The following is a 17,710-nucleotide window of genomic DNA, read 5'->3' as shown; positions in this document are numbered from 1 at the left end:
GCCGCCAAATCCCTGCTCCAAAGTATAGGGGTGCTAAAACTTTTCAAGTAAAAGGTTGACAGAATTTTTTAAATAGACAACATAACGTATTTTTTTCCTAGCGTTGTTCTCAGAAATGATAGCGTCATTTGGAAGAAATTTTCCAACCATATTCTGCCTGAGGCATATACTTGGAATTGAAAATTTCACTCCACATGGTTGAAGTTTGGCAAAGTTATAAGCAATTGAAAAAAAAAAGTCTTATTAACATTGCCCTACACTTCCATTATAATAGGGGTGCTCCCAGCTCTGCCTGTAAACAGAACTTATCTGAACCCCTGATCTTCCCTCCACACAGTACATATCAGCCATGCCCTCTACGTCTTTCTGCGCACTTTGATGTTCCCCTACACACGTATACATCCTCTCCACAGCTGCAGAATTCAGAAAAGTCACTTTTAACTTTTAAGGTCTAGGGAACATGGCTTGAGAGGGGGCTTCAAAGAAAGCCACAAATATTGGGATCATGAGCTTTGCTTTAAAGATATCTTTAAGATTAAATTGTTGTGTTATATTAAAAATTTGTGTTTACACAAAATTATGCAGCGTACAAGACAGACCCAATGAAAGTTTGCGTCAACCTACAGTACCATTTGTATACAAACCATTCTGGGAAAACAACAACTGAGACAGAATTTTATGTGCCGGATGATATTTTTTTGAGCAGGAGGCTTTCATCTTCCAGTCTAGCCCTAGGTGAAAGTTGGGTGGGGAATATTTGAGATGGAGCAGAAGAGGTTCTACCAGTCTCAGCTGAGAGTACTTGGTGTTCAGAAAAAGCTAGTAAGAATGTTTTCTTGGGGTCTCAAGCTATGTTGTGCCTCTACTGCCCTCTGATGCTACTAATGCTGGCCACATATCAAGATAATATTAATCCTTTACCTGTGAAAAGATGTACAAGGGCAGACCCTTATGTTCATGTGAAGTTCTAATTAAGTCAATGGGACTCTAAGTGGATGCAAGGGTCCATCTTAGTGAACTCCTGTGCGAGAACTATTCTATTCCCTTGTCTACATGGGTAAGTGATTTTTGGTAAGAGGGCATTTTTTGGCTTAGCTTATCTCACTGGGAAAGGAGTTTAAGCCATATGCGGGGGGACGGGACCCCAAACACTCCTACTGGAATAAGAGTGTGCAAACAAAGTACAACTATACCAGTATATCAGTGTAACTTGTAAGAACTTTTCCTGTGTAGATAAGACTGATACAAGTTCTTCCAACATCTGTATCATCGTAATATCTGAGTGCCTTCCAGGACCTCATTAACCAACCTTGTCTTCAATGACAAACATCTGTCATGCATCAAGGTCAGAGATAGCAGCTCTCAGTGGGGGTGAGGGGGAAGGAGTGGGGTTCTTCCCAGGAAAACACTTGGTCAGGATCTGTGGTGCTTCAAAAACCTCTCAAATTTGTAAAGTGTGTGCTTCTAAATATATTATACACGTGTGTGATTTTATATCATCTGTGTGTGTGTGTATTTTACATGAAGATTGAAAAATGAATATTACAAGTTATACTGTTGTTTGCCAAAGAAAACATACTATATTCAGAAACAAGGAATATTATATATACACACACACACACACGTACATACACACATATATATAAAAAAAGATCTTCGTTGTTCATTTATTCACCTTGACTCTTACTTTCCAAAAAAGTGAGTGCTTTGTTTTCAAATCTCCTCTAATGGGGTTGAATAACTCTCAAGTTCAAAGTATCCTCCAAAGAGGAATGTATTCCCATCCCAAAGACTCTTCCGTTGTCTGTTCACTCTCATCAATATGATTTTAATTCTCAATCAAATATCACCACATCACAACTGATAATTTTCTGGGTTCAAGGCAAAATTCGTTTTGTCTTAATGATGTCTCCTTCACTGCATTTCAAATGGTCAGTGAGTGACAAATATGATGGGTTTATTATTATTATTTTGTATTGAAAAAATGATTGACCTAGTATGAGGCAGGTCATATGGCAATCTGATGGCTTCAGGCACTTACTGAAAATAATACCGAATCCATACAGCATACAGTGAGGGCCTGTGGCTTCAGTTATCTTAGATCATCTCATTTCTCCTTTGCATTAGACGAGTCAGCAGAAAAAGAAGACAAGAAAATGGATCCACTGAGAGTCTACAGCTCACATTAATATTCATTACTGTGCACTGTGCAAACCACGGGGGAAAAAGCCTACATTACAATAGCAATATTTTTGACAAAGTTCAGATTTCTGCTACAAATCTGAGATGAGGATAGCTTTAATGATTTTAGAATTAGCTTGTTATTTAGATTCTATTAGACAATTATATTTTTATACATTGAGCTGGGTGAGCTGTGAGTTTTCAGTTTCTTCTTTAATGAACGCTATTAGTAAAGGATTTAATTGAAGCTTCTGCCTTGGGCAACACAACGTTTTATTCCTAGTCATATTTTAATTTTCTGAAACTCAGGCTGTTCTTTGCAAGAATACTTCATCTGCATTTTTCTCATTTTAGTACTGGATGTAAAACATGTTTGCACTCAAGTGTCCTAAAACTTATCACTTTAAAATGTATACCGTACAAGTCTGAAATTAGCTCCTTAGAGTGTTTTACTAACATTACTACTGTATAATAAACAGGCTTGCATTAAAATCTGAGACTGTCTCATCACAAAAGCTTGCCAAGATTTGGGAAGACTGAAAAATAAATATTACAAGTTATATATTTGTATGCAAAACAAAACATGCTGTATTCAGAAACACGGAATAAAGAGGGATAGTCATTTTACTCATATAAAAATCAGAATAATTAGGTTTTATGTAGGTGAATGGGAGGGTCCCCCTGTCCGGAGCTGCTACTCCAATCCAGGGGTTGGAGTTGCTGCTACTGCTCCTTCGTGCTGCATATAAGGTGCGTTAAGGCTGGTAGATCACAATCATTCTTGGCAAGCAAGGGGAAAAGCATTGGCCTGCTAAACCCAGGGTTTTGAGTTCAATCCTTGAGGGGACCATTTAGGGACTGATCCTGCTTTGAGCAGGGGGTTGGACTAGCTGATCTCCTGAGGTCCCTTCCAACTCTTATATTCTATGACTCTATGAACTAAGCCCTCTGCACATTCACTATGCCATAGCTGGCTCTCCGCACACAGCTTCAACACAGAGCCTTAACCTTTCTGCCCATCCTCTTCTCCAAAGTGAATTTCACTCTAGAAGAGCACAAGTGTTCTACAAAAGCATATCAATAGTTTGTCAGAGGAAGAGTCTAGATTATTTAGTACATTTTCAGGGTTAGCAAGAATATCACCAGCTCTACATGTAAATCCCTTTCAAGTTGGAAATGCAAAGATATTTTTAGAAACTATTCCCTCTAAAACAGGCGACATTTCTTGAAGGAAATGTAAGAGCTCCTTTGCTTTAAAAATTTCTGTACTCAAATAGCTTGTTTTGCATCCAAAAATTGGGGGTTTTAAAAATAAGCAAAATTTTCTAAAGATACCTGGGGGTGAATTATGGCCAAGTTTGTAAACCAAGCTACAAATTATCAGCATAAAATCATCTCGCTTTACAAATGAGGGGGCGTTCCATGTAAAACAAAGCAAAGTCTTTTTATTTTTAATATGTATTAGAACATTACAGCAACATGACACTTATAGCAAACAGCGTAAAGGTTTGATGCTTGATACTGAAATGCACTGGATCATCCTTATGGTCTTAAAACCTATGGGATTTAATTGAAACTTTTCTGAATCACCCTGAAGAGCAGTAGAATACACTTCCTATTAAATTCTACAGGATGGTATGAAAAACAATGAAAAGGTGATTTTCTATTTAATTATATCGGACATATCTATAAGGACTATGCACTGACCTTACCGAGTGCACTGCATCTTTAATTGTAATGGAATTGTACTCCCTTACTTCAGTGGTAAATTTAGCTCATTGGGAGGGATGTATTAAGGAAAAGGTTTGTGCTCCAAGATAAGAACCCAGATATCTATGGAAAACTCCAAATATATAACGAGTCTTTGTTTATTTTTCCTTATATTTTTTGCACATACAAACAAACGTGTACCGGTAATACTAGGTTTCTCAGCGACACTAAATTTGCTCCATCTTCTTCCTGTGTTATAACCTGTATTCCAGATGAGCACATTAGATTGGAGTTCTCTGAGGTCTGAAGGCCTAAGTGGGCAATTGGAGATGACGTCAAAAATTCTATCTTCTTGAAGCATGTGTGTGCACGCATGTGTGTGTGTGTAAAAGAGAGAGAATTACAGCCACCTGCATCACCTAGAAGGGCTTCCTTCAAAGCTCAGTTAACTCCATTCCTGATACTCCAACAGGACATCCCAACCACAGTGCCAGAGTGGATGTCACAGCGAGAAGATGGGACTCTAAGGTGCTCTCTCCTCTCCCCACAACTAAGCAAATAAAAGCATGGAAGTGGTAGCAGTGTTGCCAGCTCCACATAGCAGGAAGTCACCAGACAAGCCCTTAAAAGTTGCTAGATGTAGTTGTTTAAGCACTCAAAAGGAGTCAAAAATGTCACCAAACAAAAGTTCAACAGAGCAATAGAGAAGGATATTATACATATATACACACACACACGCGCGTGCGCACAGGTCAGTACAATCAAAAAATCATTCACAAGCAGCTCAGTGTTGATAAAATCCAAAATTCCATTCTGCTGCCCACCAGCAGCAACTCAAACAGTACACTGTCAACATCAGGAAGCACTCTCTGCTCATTGGGAAGGAAACTGCAGCCCTCTGCTCACTGGGAAGGGTGGTCTGTACATTGCAGCCCAGGTTGACTGGGGTTGGTTAATTTCAGCTGAGCCTCGCCTTCCTTGCCAGCCTGGATGTAAGCCAACAGGTTAGTGAAAGGGAGAGTCCAAAACAAGGGGGAAGAGGGCATTCGCCAGACCTGAGCGTGACGTTGCAGGGAGCTAAGAAAGTAGATTTAAAAACAAAAGTCTGCTAGCGGGACCCCTTCCTCCCGTTTCCAGGGTTTCATTTCTGAAAATAGTTGGGCAGCTAACCCCAGGCCAACCCAGGGAAAGAAGCAAAGGGGAACTGAAATCAAGCTCGCTCCACCTTTGATCCTGGAGTAAGAGTTTCATTCTGGAAGGCATGGTGCCCCCTACCCCATTGGGGCACATGGTCCTGTCTCATTCTACTCCACCTTCCATCCATGTGGCTCTCCTCGCTGGCTAACCTGCCTCCCCTGCCCAGCCCATTTCATTAGCCATCTTTCCCTGCATCACAGGCGGCCCGACCTACTATGGAGCAGTGAGAAAGAACACATTTGGGTAAATACAAGCCCTGGCTAATATGCTGCTCTCTCCAAAGTGCGCCTGGCTTTAGCAAAGTATTTAATTAGCCGCCACAAACTTCTTTTCCTCGCCTGCAGATTATAGTGATCTCAGCCCAAGAAGCCCTGGAATGTGATTCCTTTTGAGGACATGTTCAATTGAGACGTAATGACATTGACTTGGCGTACAACAGAATGTAGTACAAAGAGCATGGAAAGGATTTTATTAACATTATTGAGCTGCTTGTGAATGATTCTGTAAGTACATATTGGTGACTCCTTCTCTGAATATCTCTGTATTTGGCAGTGAAAGTCACTAGATTTGTCACTGGTCACTTTGACACTTATTTTCTTGCCAGGGAAACCAAAAAGTCACTAAATCTAGTGACAAAGTTGCTAAGTGGGAAACACGGATGGTAGGGACGGCAAAAATAAAATAAAATAAAGAGACAGTGAGAGACACAGGACAGAAAGGGAGGGCTGGGGATCTCCATGTGAAAAGCTGGGAATACTATGTACAATTTCCTGCATCTTAGACTAAAATGTTTTATGCAAAAAGCAAATAAACTAAACAAAATACAATAAAAGGAATCCTATCTGGGATTTCAGAATAACTTGACAGTGGAAAAATTATATTACAAAATGTGCACCAGAAACCCAGATGTGATCATCCAGCTTCTGTCACCATCACAAACCTAGTGAACCTTTTAAAAAAATCCATCAGGATAAGTTTTGAATGTTTATGTAAAGCAAATTATATCCTTCTCCCTAGGACACTGGATTTCCACACCCACTTCCAAACTACAACCATAACCAGGGCTCCCAATGCTTCTTTGTCCTACACAAAACAGTACCATACAAACCAGATGTTTACTTTTATGTAATATTTTGGCACCAAACTTGGTTAAACAGTTTAAAATTCAGGAAGTCAAGAGAAAAAAAAACAAACAAACTTGTTAACTTGCCCCTCTGACTCTGGCAGGCAATGGCCTGGTACATTATTAACTTCTGTAACTCCCCACCTTATGAGAACTGTCTCATTGTACTTTGTTTCACATCAAAATTACAGACCAATTTTACAAGGGCAAATTGGTTTACTTGAGTTCAGAGTTATGTTGTTTCATCACAATTGAGGTCCACCCTCACTTCCATGTCTGGCAAATCAGTAAACTGTGGCAAACACATGCAAGCAAGCACAAACCCACAGACTCTCAACTTGCCTATGTATTAGCAATGAAATTTGACTGTGAAAAATCTGAGTTTATTCAAAAGCAAATCTTACATGAACACCTGATGAACCAAGCAGGGTTTGCATACCTCTAAGGACCTGATCCAAAAGTTCACTAAAAATCAATGGAATGACTCTCACTGACTTCACTGGGCTTTGGATCAGGCACCAAGGAAATCAATCATGACAGTCACACGTGTTTCTCATCTGACAGTACACACAGCACTAAATTCTAAGCCACAGAACTATCCAGATTTCATACATTTTGATTCAGTAATTTATAGGGCTGTTGATTAATCGCAGTTAATGCATATAATTAAATTGTGATTAATTTTTTGAGTTAATCAGTTTTAATTGCACTGTTAAACAAATAGAATACCAATTGAAATTTATTAAATATTTTGGATGTTTTTCTACATTTTCATAATGTATTCTGTGTTGTAATTGAAATCAAAGTGTATATTATTTTTGTTGACAAATATTTGCATTGTAAAAATGATAAAAGAAATAGCATTTCACAGAAATACAGTAGTGCAATCTCTGTCGTGAAAGTGGAACTTTCAAACATATATATTTTTTGTTACATAACTGCACTTAAAATCAAAACAATGTAGAACTTCAGAGCCTACAAGTCCACTCAGTCCTACTTCTTGTTTTGCCAATTGCTAAAACAAACAAGTTTGTTTACATTTACAGGAGATAATGCTGCCCTCTTCTTATTTACAGTGTCACCAGAAAATGAGAACAGGCATTTGCACGGCACTCTTGTAGCCAGCACTGCAAGGTATTTACGTGCCAGATATGCTAAACATTCGTATGCCCCTTCGTGCTTTAGCCATCATTCCAGAGGACATCCTTCCATGCTGATGACACTAGTTAAAAAAATAGTGTGTTAATTAATTTTGTGACTGAACTCCTTGGGGGAGACCTGTATGTCCCCTGCTCTGGTTTACCTGCATTCTGCTATATATTTCATGTTATAGCAGTCTTGGATGGTGACCCAGCACATGTTGTTTGTTTTAAGAACACTTTCACTGCAGATTTCACAAAACGCAAAGAAGGTACCAATGTGAGATTTCTAAAGACAGCTACAGCAGTCGACCCAAGGTTTAAAAATCTGAAGTGCCTTCCAAAATCTGATTGGGATGAGGTGTGGCACATGCTTTCAGAAGTCTTAAAGGAGCAACACTCCAATGTGGAAACTACAAAACCCGAATCACCAAAAAAGAAAATCAACCTTCTGCTGGTGGCATCTGACTCAGATAATGAAAACTAACATGCGTCTGTCCGCACTAGTCTGGATTCTTTTTTAGCAGAACCTGCCGTCAGCCTGGATGCATGGCCCCTGGAGTGGTCGTTGAAGCATGAAGGGACATGTGAATCTTTAGTGCATCTGGCACGTAAATATTTTGTGACGCCAGCTACAATAGTACCATGAGAATGCCTGTTCTCAATGTAAAGTGACACTGTAAACAAGAAGTGGGGAGTATTATTGCCTGCAAATGTAAACAAACTTGTTTGTCTGAGTGACTGGCTGACCAAGAAGTAGGACTGAGCAGACTTGCGGACTCTAAATTTTACATTGTTTTATTTTTGAATGCAGTTATTTTTGTACGTAATTCTACATTTGTAAGGTCAACTTTCATGATGAAGAGAATGCACTAGAGTATGTGTATTAGGTGAATTGAAAAATACTATTTTTTTTTCTTTTTTTTTTTTACAGTACAAGTACTTGGACGTGAAGAGACAAACCTACAAAGAGTGCCCCTTTAGATTAATGCATGCCATATTCCTTAAGGCACTGAAGGGTTAAATGCCTACCTTAATAAGCTGAAAGCTAGGTTCAACGTTTGTTGTAAAAGGGACAGGAACAAACAGCCACTAATGTTAATTTAAGTAGAAAAGTGGTGATATGGGGTCCTACGTGGTATAAAATGCTCAGCCATCAGCTGAAAGAAATTAACAAGAGCCTCCCTGTGCATGTGGAACAGATCCTAAAACACAAGAAACTTGGCAAAAATGATAAGACATCTGTTTTCTCTTGCTCTGGATAGGGTCACAGCTAACAGATAGCTATTCAGAAACATGTGACTGGGCAGTGCTCGCAGCATGGAAGATCCTCTGGCTGATACAGCAGGGATTAAATGCTTGTCTGCCTTTTTTATAGAAACTCTTCAAGTTTACAACTGGCCCATATCTAATTTAAATATCAGTTGTAGCTCCAGCTTTAAGACAGTTTGTCCAAGGACTGAAAGTAAGAGACCTGAGACATTATTAGCTTAATTTTCACTTGCTATCTAGCATTACAAACAAATGGTATATTTAATTAGCTACCTAAATATCTTAATTTGTTTTCACAAAGCACAGTTAGTTATAGTATAAATGATTAGAACAAGACCAGTTTAAAAGGTAGTTTTTAGCTACAGTACAACACTGCAGTCAAGTTTGCAACCATCTATTTAATCATATGCTTCTTGTTTTTCTTGGCACTCTTGCTTTCTCCTTAAATCTACAGCAGGGGAACACGCAGCAGTTCTGTAACATGGCCCATTGTGATCCTCATCTTCAGCACAGACCTACAGCCTACCAAGAGGTCCCAGCATGGGAACAAGACGCAGCACCACAGGCTGAGATGTGTAATTTCTGTTGGCTGCAGCTCTGAATTGAAGACAAGTAATTGCTAACTGTTCGATTTTATGCAAATAAGGTTTTAGCCCTTGGGCTCCTGAAATGATGGTCATTCAGTCCTCAGGTGGAAAAAATTTGGCCCTCCTTTAATCTATTGTATAAACAATTTTAATCAACTTTCTTGTAGTATTCCCTACAAGTTCCCTGTGTTTTTTATACAGTTAGAGTTTGCTAGTGGGAAAGTTAAGGAAAACTGCTTAATTTTCTTAAACTAATCCATCATCATTCTAACATGGGTTTTTATTGTACTGTCTACAGAAATGCCTGCAAAATGGGTAGATAAAATATTTTTATGTGAAGTATTCAGTGTCCATAAATGGCTGTAAGAAAAGTTTGCTAGAACTTGCCCGTTTGCATGTAACCTGTTTCAGACATTCAGGAGTCATTATATAGCAGAGTCCACTTGCAAAATAAAACATTGTAATATTCCTCACCATATTTTTACTATCCTAACTAATCAGATTTAGTGCACTAGTTACCATGGTAACCCACAATTATTTACTTCCCTTTCTCTGCAGGAATGCAAACTGACTTAATTCTCCAGCAGGCTGACTCGGTGAAGACCAGTACAAAAACCCAGAACATTCTCAAAAGTCATATGAGTTAGCCGTTTGCCATAGCTGTTCACTCACAACCATGTTCTTTGGCAGTGACCTAAGAGGATGTCTGCCCTACAACATTAAACAGCGATAAAAAATGGTTAACCTTTAACTTCTCTTTCAGAAATGGTTACAGGTGGCACACAAGGTCTTTTTTAGATACAATCAGGGACAATGATGTGCAAGTCAGATTTTATGTAATGGTGACAAAGCATATCTCCCAAATACATTTAAAAAATAAAATGTCAACTGAAAGTGAGTTAGTGATTAAAAAATGGCTGTGTAACACTTCTGGCTGGGATGCCAGCATGTGGTGAGTGCTTCAAGGCTCTGTCTTCTTAACTGTTAGGAAAAGAATATAAAGATTACTGGCCGACGTTTGCACATAGATCATCCTGGGACGAGACAGTGGCCTAATATTAGCTCATTACATTGTAATGTGGGAGATATTTGGTCTTTTGCTTTCGAGCCAGCAGAACTTGGCAGAACAGAGAGATGATGCTCTCAAGGATAGAGGGAGAATCAGGGAATAGGTGGGGTGGAAAATGTGATTTGCATTGCTATCATAGGCATTCCTACTAGACAATCTGGGTGGGAAACAGTGTTCTATAGGGGCCCTGGTACCTGCTCATCCCTGGAGGATGTTGGGATGGCTGGAATTGTTTTAGCTGGAGATCTGATGTTATGTCCTGTAAGGCAGAGGCATTCCCCAGTTGTTATGGAGTCAGAAAGTAAGGGATGGTTTAAAAGGGAGGAAAATATGACAATATGAAACTCGAAGTCTTGGTTCCTAGGAAGGTGCTGCTATGGGGACAGTATAAAGCCAACAGCAGTTGAGTGGGATTGGGCAAATCTCTAAATGGATTAGCAGTAGCTCCTTCCTCCACAAAAATCAAATGTAAACATTAACACATGGAACACTCATCTCTGCTATTGGTTTAAGCTACATATACATTCTCAATCCATCCTGTGAAATTCTTACTGAATATATTAAAAGCTCTTTATGAGGAAGAAAATTTTCAAATATTATCTAATAAAAACTCAACATACAGAATAGTTATTAAAAATAAACCATACACCTTTCACCATATTACCCAGGAAACTTGAACCAAATAAAATATGTCATATTATTATACTAGCAACCTAGGTGAGCTCAACAAAGGAGAAACCAAAATGTCACATAAAATAAGTAGAAAATTCTGGATTAGAAAAACAGTCATCTAATTACTGACCCTGAAAAATGGAAGGTTATCTCTCTGTTCCTTAAGCGTCCCATTCTCTTATTCAACTCAACAGGAGCAGAATTGGCACTAATTGTTTACTATCCATTTCAACAAGTAGTACACAAAATACTATGCCATCACACAGTAAATTCCATTATTTATCATCTAAGAATGCCCTAACACACATTTTTGCACAGTTATATTTTATTGCAGTTAACATCATATACAGTATTACAGGATTTAAGTTAACTGGTGACTGCAGAAGCAATTCTTCAGTTATAGCCCAGTTTATGTATCTTTCAGGTTATCTATCTCAGAATTATGGAGGGCTAAATCCACTCTACTGGGATTCAATCATATGATTTCAGGGAATAAGTAGTTTAAATGCCAGTGGGAAAAGGTTTAGAGGTTTTAAGGATTAGGATTAAAGTATGATTTGTTAATTTTAAGATGGCATTTTAAACATAAACTTCTAAAAAAGCCTTTTTCAACAACATTTTAATGCTCTGAGGAGATTCTATGTATGCCAAAATCTGGCTTACTTCCGTAGATCCCTGAACATCACAGCATTCAAACAAGACAAGAGGCATGCTTAAAAGGGATCTTTATTCCTTGTCAATCCATAGTAATGGAACATTGATGAACAAGTCTTACATGCAATTCATTGTCAATTCTTGAGGATGCAAACATTCCAAAGTGCATCTCTGACAAAAGGACAATCCTTACTATGAAGATGCTGTGCAGAGCTTTCAAAGAATACAAAATAGTAGGTTCTTCACAGCTATTAAGGTCTCTTCTATTAATCTGATTTAGGGAGCCACAGCAGAGCACAATCACTAAATTTGAAATAGTAAATGAAAGATTTTAATTTTAATTTTATATGTTGAAGTGCTTGTCTAGATACTCCAAGTGCATGTACAATTAGGCAATTATCTGTGTTTCAAAAAGAATATAAAATAATTAGAAATTGGACTCTCCCTTTTGGATACTCAATTAAGTCACCAAGACTAACAACACCATCTGCAGTATTAGTATTCATGCCTGGTACACACCTTGTCTTCCTGCCTCAAGAACCTGTGATGAGATCCAGGGCTTGCATTATGCCCTGAAGGTCATCAGACTCTGGTTCTGTCAGACCTAGTGAAGAAGGTGAGAATGCCCCTAACAGAAAAACTACCCTCCAGGAGGGTGCGAGTTTGAGTGCCACAGCCGATCAATGAGGGTATCTCAGCTATTCAGGGCCAAACCATTTAGAACATTACACAAAACCAACCTCTTAGTTGCACCCAGAAACCAACTGGAGGCCACTACCTCCTAATTCACCTCACAGCTTACATAAAAACAGCCCCATATACACACTGAAAAAGTGGGGTAACATGATGGGATCCTACATGAAAGAACACTTGGGACAATTGCTCAATACCACCCTTGGGAATCTTCCAGAATAAAAAGGAATGAAGCCACTTGAATCCACAGGCAAGTCAACAAAATCTTATGGTAAATGGCATGAAAGACCTCTGACAGATTTAGAAGAATCAAGATGGACATCTGATTGCCATCACTGAGAGCCATCATCAACCAACACAACCAGACACTGCTGAAGTTGCCTCACCACAAACTTCCCAATCTGTTCCCTAAGTTTAGAAAGAGGGGTAGAATTGAAAACATCAGAAACAAGAGATAGTTTCTTGTGCAAGAGCTAACGATTGCATCTTAAACAGACATTGGCATTTCAACATCCTTAAGGAAGATAATGCCAAATATCTACAATGACCCATATCCACAGTAGTCTTCGGCAACCAGGAGGGACGCAGATGTAATTCGCAGGATGTGGTTTAAATTCTATGCCTCAGGCCCCCAAATCACCTCAGTGACCAACAACAGCTGAAACACAAGTGGAGAAGATTATGTTCCCTTGTCACCAGATCCAATTCCAAAGCACAAAGCTCAGTCAGATTCTGAATGATCTTATCCACGAGAGAGCTTGACAGCGCACCAAGTCAAATATTTAACATAATCACTGGGAATAAACAACTTGGCTTAATTATACTGTTCACAACTTGAAGCAGTTCTACCAACCGGGACTTGCAGATGCTGTAGTGGAAGCAAATGCATTTTTAATTCACATCTTGCACAGCTACAGCATGAGATTGCAAAAGCACTGCCACAGTCAGACTCAGAACAAGTCATCCATCAGCTAGATTTCTTTCCTACTGCTTTATCTGCTGAAGGCCCTCAGAATACCATACTGACTGTGAGCACGATGAGGGTGTCTAGGAGCCACATTATTGATCATTAGGCGAATACAATCTTCTATCAATGACAGGTCAAGTCAATCAGTTGATCAGTATTCCTCCCCAAGCTCACTTGAAACTGGTTGCATCAGTCTCCAAGGCAGACCACGAGCAAGTGGTTGTTATGGAAAAGGTACACCCCAACCTTTTCAAATGACAAGGATGCAAACTATACTGTGAGCAAACTGGACCGCACAATTTAACTGTAACAAAATTTAAAGCAGAAGGCAGCATGCAAAATGGGTAAAAATATACATACTATTTTATATAGTTCCCTGTATATAAAAAGACTGATTTTGCAAATCTTGGCCAAGATTATTTTAAAATGACTAGTGACTCTGAATGCCTCAATTTTTAGGTATCCAAGATGAGACATCTTAAATAGGCCTGATTTGCAGAGAGCTGATGTTCAGCACATTCTGAAAAAGCAGGCTCCCTTAAGGTATTATAGATTAGATGATCAATACTGAGGCACTCAAAATCACTGGTCACCTCTGAAAAATCTTGGGCTTGGTTCACATTTTGAAAAGAAACAAAAATTACTCTCATATCAAAAGCTGGCACATCAAGTTCCAGTCCAAAACAAACTTGTACGGATGCAGATTACTTATTTTAGGCATTCAAGTTTGAAAAATTTGGACTGTGTGTTCTTAAGTGATTCAGAAATTCAACAAAATTTTTACATATTCAAGACTCAGTTTTAACATTAGTGCTCACATAAAGCAATATTAACATATTTCATTGCTATTCAAAACCTGCTCCCGTTTGCTACCAGGTAGGGTAAACCTATTATATACATATTTCAAAATGACTGTCTCAAACTAGATGCTTGGTCTTGCTCTGAAGGCATTATTGGTCATTAAAAATTATATTATTTATACAGACAAAACATTCATCATCATTTTAACATACCCTATCTTAAAAAAATATTTAAAACATTTAATGACCACCAATGAAAACACACACATGCACACACAAAAATTTCACACCGCCCTGTATGTACGTACGTTCATGTGTGCCCGCCTGTGGTGAAATATGCATTAAGTACTAAACACATGGTTTCTATTTTGTTGACGTGGAACCTGTCCAAACACATCTCGTGTTGTTAGCTTAACTGTTCTCCTCATATGAGAAGCTGCAGAAAAGAAATCTCAACCGAAAAAAAAAAAGTCTGGACATAGAACCCCATTAATAGCTCCTAAGGCTTTCTAGGTCTGTTGTATATAGTAATATTTTTAAAGACTCAGATTATTTAATCATTTGAATATTTTGTCTAGCTAGAATTCCACCTCAGAATTATTGGTTTTAAGAACTACTAAAAACTATTTATATACACAAAATATGTACTAATATTGTCTTTATAAATTTGCATCGCTTTTTACAGCATTCTACTGGAAACGGGGCATTTAACAAAATGATTATTCATGTATTATCTCCCCAAATTTATGACTTTCTGGATTTACAAAACTCACCCTCTATTAAAAAAACAAGAGTAACTGTTAACTGCACATCTGATGCACAGGTCGGTACCATGAAAGGCAGGGAATGAGAACCAAATATTTTGAAATTCTCCAAAAAATGGAATAGATCCCTAGTCCTGAGGCAGTCTGAATGTCGTGTGGCTCTGAGACAGCACACTCTGGAAGCCTTGGGTCCCTGGCTCTCAGCTGGTGGGCTGCCCCAGGGCCACAGACCCTGGAAGTTCTGGGGTCCCTAGCCCCAGTGCATCCACTTGGTGGGATGCTCCTGAGCCACAAACCATGTAAGCCTCTGGGTTCCCAAAAAGCCCATTAGGCAAGCTATTGAAGAGCCAGGTGGTCTAGCAGGAAACCAGGCAGGCTTTGAAACCTGCCTGAGCCCCACTTCTATCACAATTTTGGTGAAACCAGTCTGTCTTCAAGGAACGTTTTGATTTTGATAAATCTGAAGAAACACTGTTCTGCTGGAATTTTTCCAATTACCTTGAGCAGACACCCTAATATAAGAATACCTTGACAAATATTTTGGGACTTTCAACTATCTATGTGCACCTAACTCCTACAGGCTTCTGAAAATCCCACATTTAAGTTTTAATTCAGTTAACAAGCCCTACAGAAACAATTCCAGTATATGCTGTTGAAAATTCACACCCACCCCTAAAATTTAGAGTGTGCTTCCCTATCATTACTGAGGCTCACCATCTGTAGATACATTAGGAACTGTCTCTACTCCTGGATTCTTTGGTAACTAGAACTGCTATTTTTCTCCTTCTGTACCAACCAGAAACTTGTAAATCTATCATGTTAGCTGTGGATTTAGCTAGTTAGGTAGAGTGGATTTCTCCAATGTGCTCTATTTGAAGATCCTCATAATGACCACTTGAAAGTTTCAGCTAGTAAAGAATACGGCAGACCGCTTACTCCGTGGTGCTCCACATACAGAGCACATAATAGCTGTGTTCTACAAACTACAGAAACTACTAATTTGTTTCCAGCTACAATTTGAGATGTTGACTTTAATCTGTGAAGTCTTATAGTGGTTATTTTAGGGCCTACTCTTTCTCCTACTGCAGTCAGTGGCAAAAATCCCATTCAGTTCAGCAAGGGAGGTGTGGGGGGTGTGTGTGAAGCCCACCTTTCTGAGGCTGAGTTCCAGCTAACTATCCCCATTTTTTAACTGAAGTATGGTGGGGATTGGAGACACTGCATTCTCAATAGGAGGCCTCAACTTTAGAATGTGCGTTGCCAATGATCTGAAAAAGCATAAATTTATTCACTTTCAGGTTACACTGCAAGAATTTGCAGAGTACTTTTAAACTTACCTTTGCCATCTGTGCTTGGACTCCACTAGCCTTCAGAGCGGAAACAGCCTTCTGAGCAGCTGCTGGGCTGTCAAAATCTACAAAACCATAGCCTGAAATTTAAAACATCTTTTACTGAGAAGCAAACAACCATTTTATAATGAAACAGTGCAAAAACTTTTTTTTTTAAATGCAAAATCTGTGCTGGGAGAAGGGGACAATTTGACAGCCTTGGAAGCTGAAGATCTTCATTTAATCACTGAACAGAACAGTAGGCAGGTAAGTTACCCAGCACGGTCCCACTAATGTACTTCAACCATGAGTTGGAGAAGCTACTTCTCGCAGTAAGAAGACACTGTCAGTTTTCATGCCCATTCACTTGTGGCTTATGTCAAAGCTTCCAACAATTATTATAATGCTCTGTGTGATCTTGTTATTAGCCTATTAGGAACTAACGAGGTCATACAGGCCACTGAATAGCAATCTCATGTTAATTTTTGGTCACTAAAATCTTTGCCCAGATTTTAACAAGCAACCTAGAAGTGAAAGCCTCTGTACCCTATTACCAATCACCAAAGCCATGGTGTGCTGATAAAATTGGTAAGCTATAGTTATTCCATGATGTGTACACAAGAGACAGCGGTTAGTTTAATTATATGATATGTGAAATCTTGGCTGCCAGTGAAATCAATGGGAGCTTTACATTGACCTTATTGGGGCCAAGATTTCACTAAGTGTTTCTAAAATGCTTTATATTGCAGCAACACACAGAGATCCTATAGACAACACCAGATTTTTTTTATTTTTAAGTACAATAAACTAAATAATAACAGTTATTTTTAATTCTAAAAATTGTCCCTGATAATTTTGGGAAGTACAAGAATTTTGTACATGCTACAAACTGGTTGTTAAGAAGGAATCTACCAATAGACTCCAGTGGGATTGGATGGCAAACAAATGCAGCCTTTTATCAGGCAATAACCTTACAGGCGAGGGTTTTCAAAGGTATCTAGGTGTTAGGAGCCATTACCTAATGAAACTAGCCACTGTCTATCTTCAGGTCCCACTGAAAATCACTAGGAGTTAGGTGACTTAATCCCCTTGGTGTTTTTCAAATCCTACTCAAAATAAACAGCCCTGTAAAAACAAGAGCAATCTTTGACCTAAGTCTACTTTGATAACAATAAATAAAATCCCATAACAGCAGAAAATGGCCCTGTGTCTGAGAAAGTGGCACTATTCGCTCTTGAGTACTGAAGCAAATCATGACGTAGGTAATTACAGCACACTGTGCTGCTGGAAATGCCACATTTTAGATGAGATGTAAAACTAATCCACTGGCTGCTTGTAATCATTAAAAATCCCACATAACTTTTGGAAAGAGTTAGGGTGTTATCAGAATGAAAAATTAGCTTCAAATACTAAACATATAAGGCTTACAAAACAATTAAATGTACCTTATGGATTCTGTATAGAGAAAACTATGTGCCAAAACATAACTTCTTGGAAGGAATATTGCCATTAAAAGGACACCCATCAGCTTTAAATCTGGTCACTTAAAAATTA

The 17,710-nt window shown here is 38.7% G+C and overlaps 1 protein-coding gene across 4 annotated transcripts in view; it reads right to left on the bottom strand.

Annotated features, from left to right (window-relative positions):
• Positions 1 to 17,710, bottom strand: part of RBMS1 (RNA binding motif single stranded interacting protein 1) — a 198,141-nt gene that overhangs the window by 46,684 nt on the left and 133,747 nt on the right. For all 4 annotated transcript variants that reach the window (XM_050969310.1, XM_050969311.1, XM_050969313.1 and 1 more), the window contains exon 4: positions 16,166 to 16,257. In XM_050969310.1, coding sequence (XP_050825267.1) covers positions 16,166 to 16,257 — 92 coding nt within the window. The remainder of the gene's footprint in view (positions 1 to 16,165; positions 16,258 to 17,710) is intronic.

This window comes from Gopherus flavomarginatus, chromosome 10 (genome assembly GCF_025201925.1).
Source record: "Gopherus flavomarginatus isolate rGopFla2 chromosome 10, rGopFla2.mat.asm, whole genome shotgun sequence".
NCBI lineage: Eukaryota > Metazoa > Chordata > Testudines > Testudinidae > Gopherus > Gopherus flavomarginatus.
This window is presented reverse-complemented; position numbering and strand designations above follow the sequence as displayed.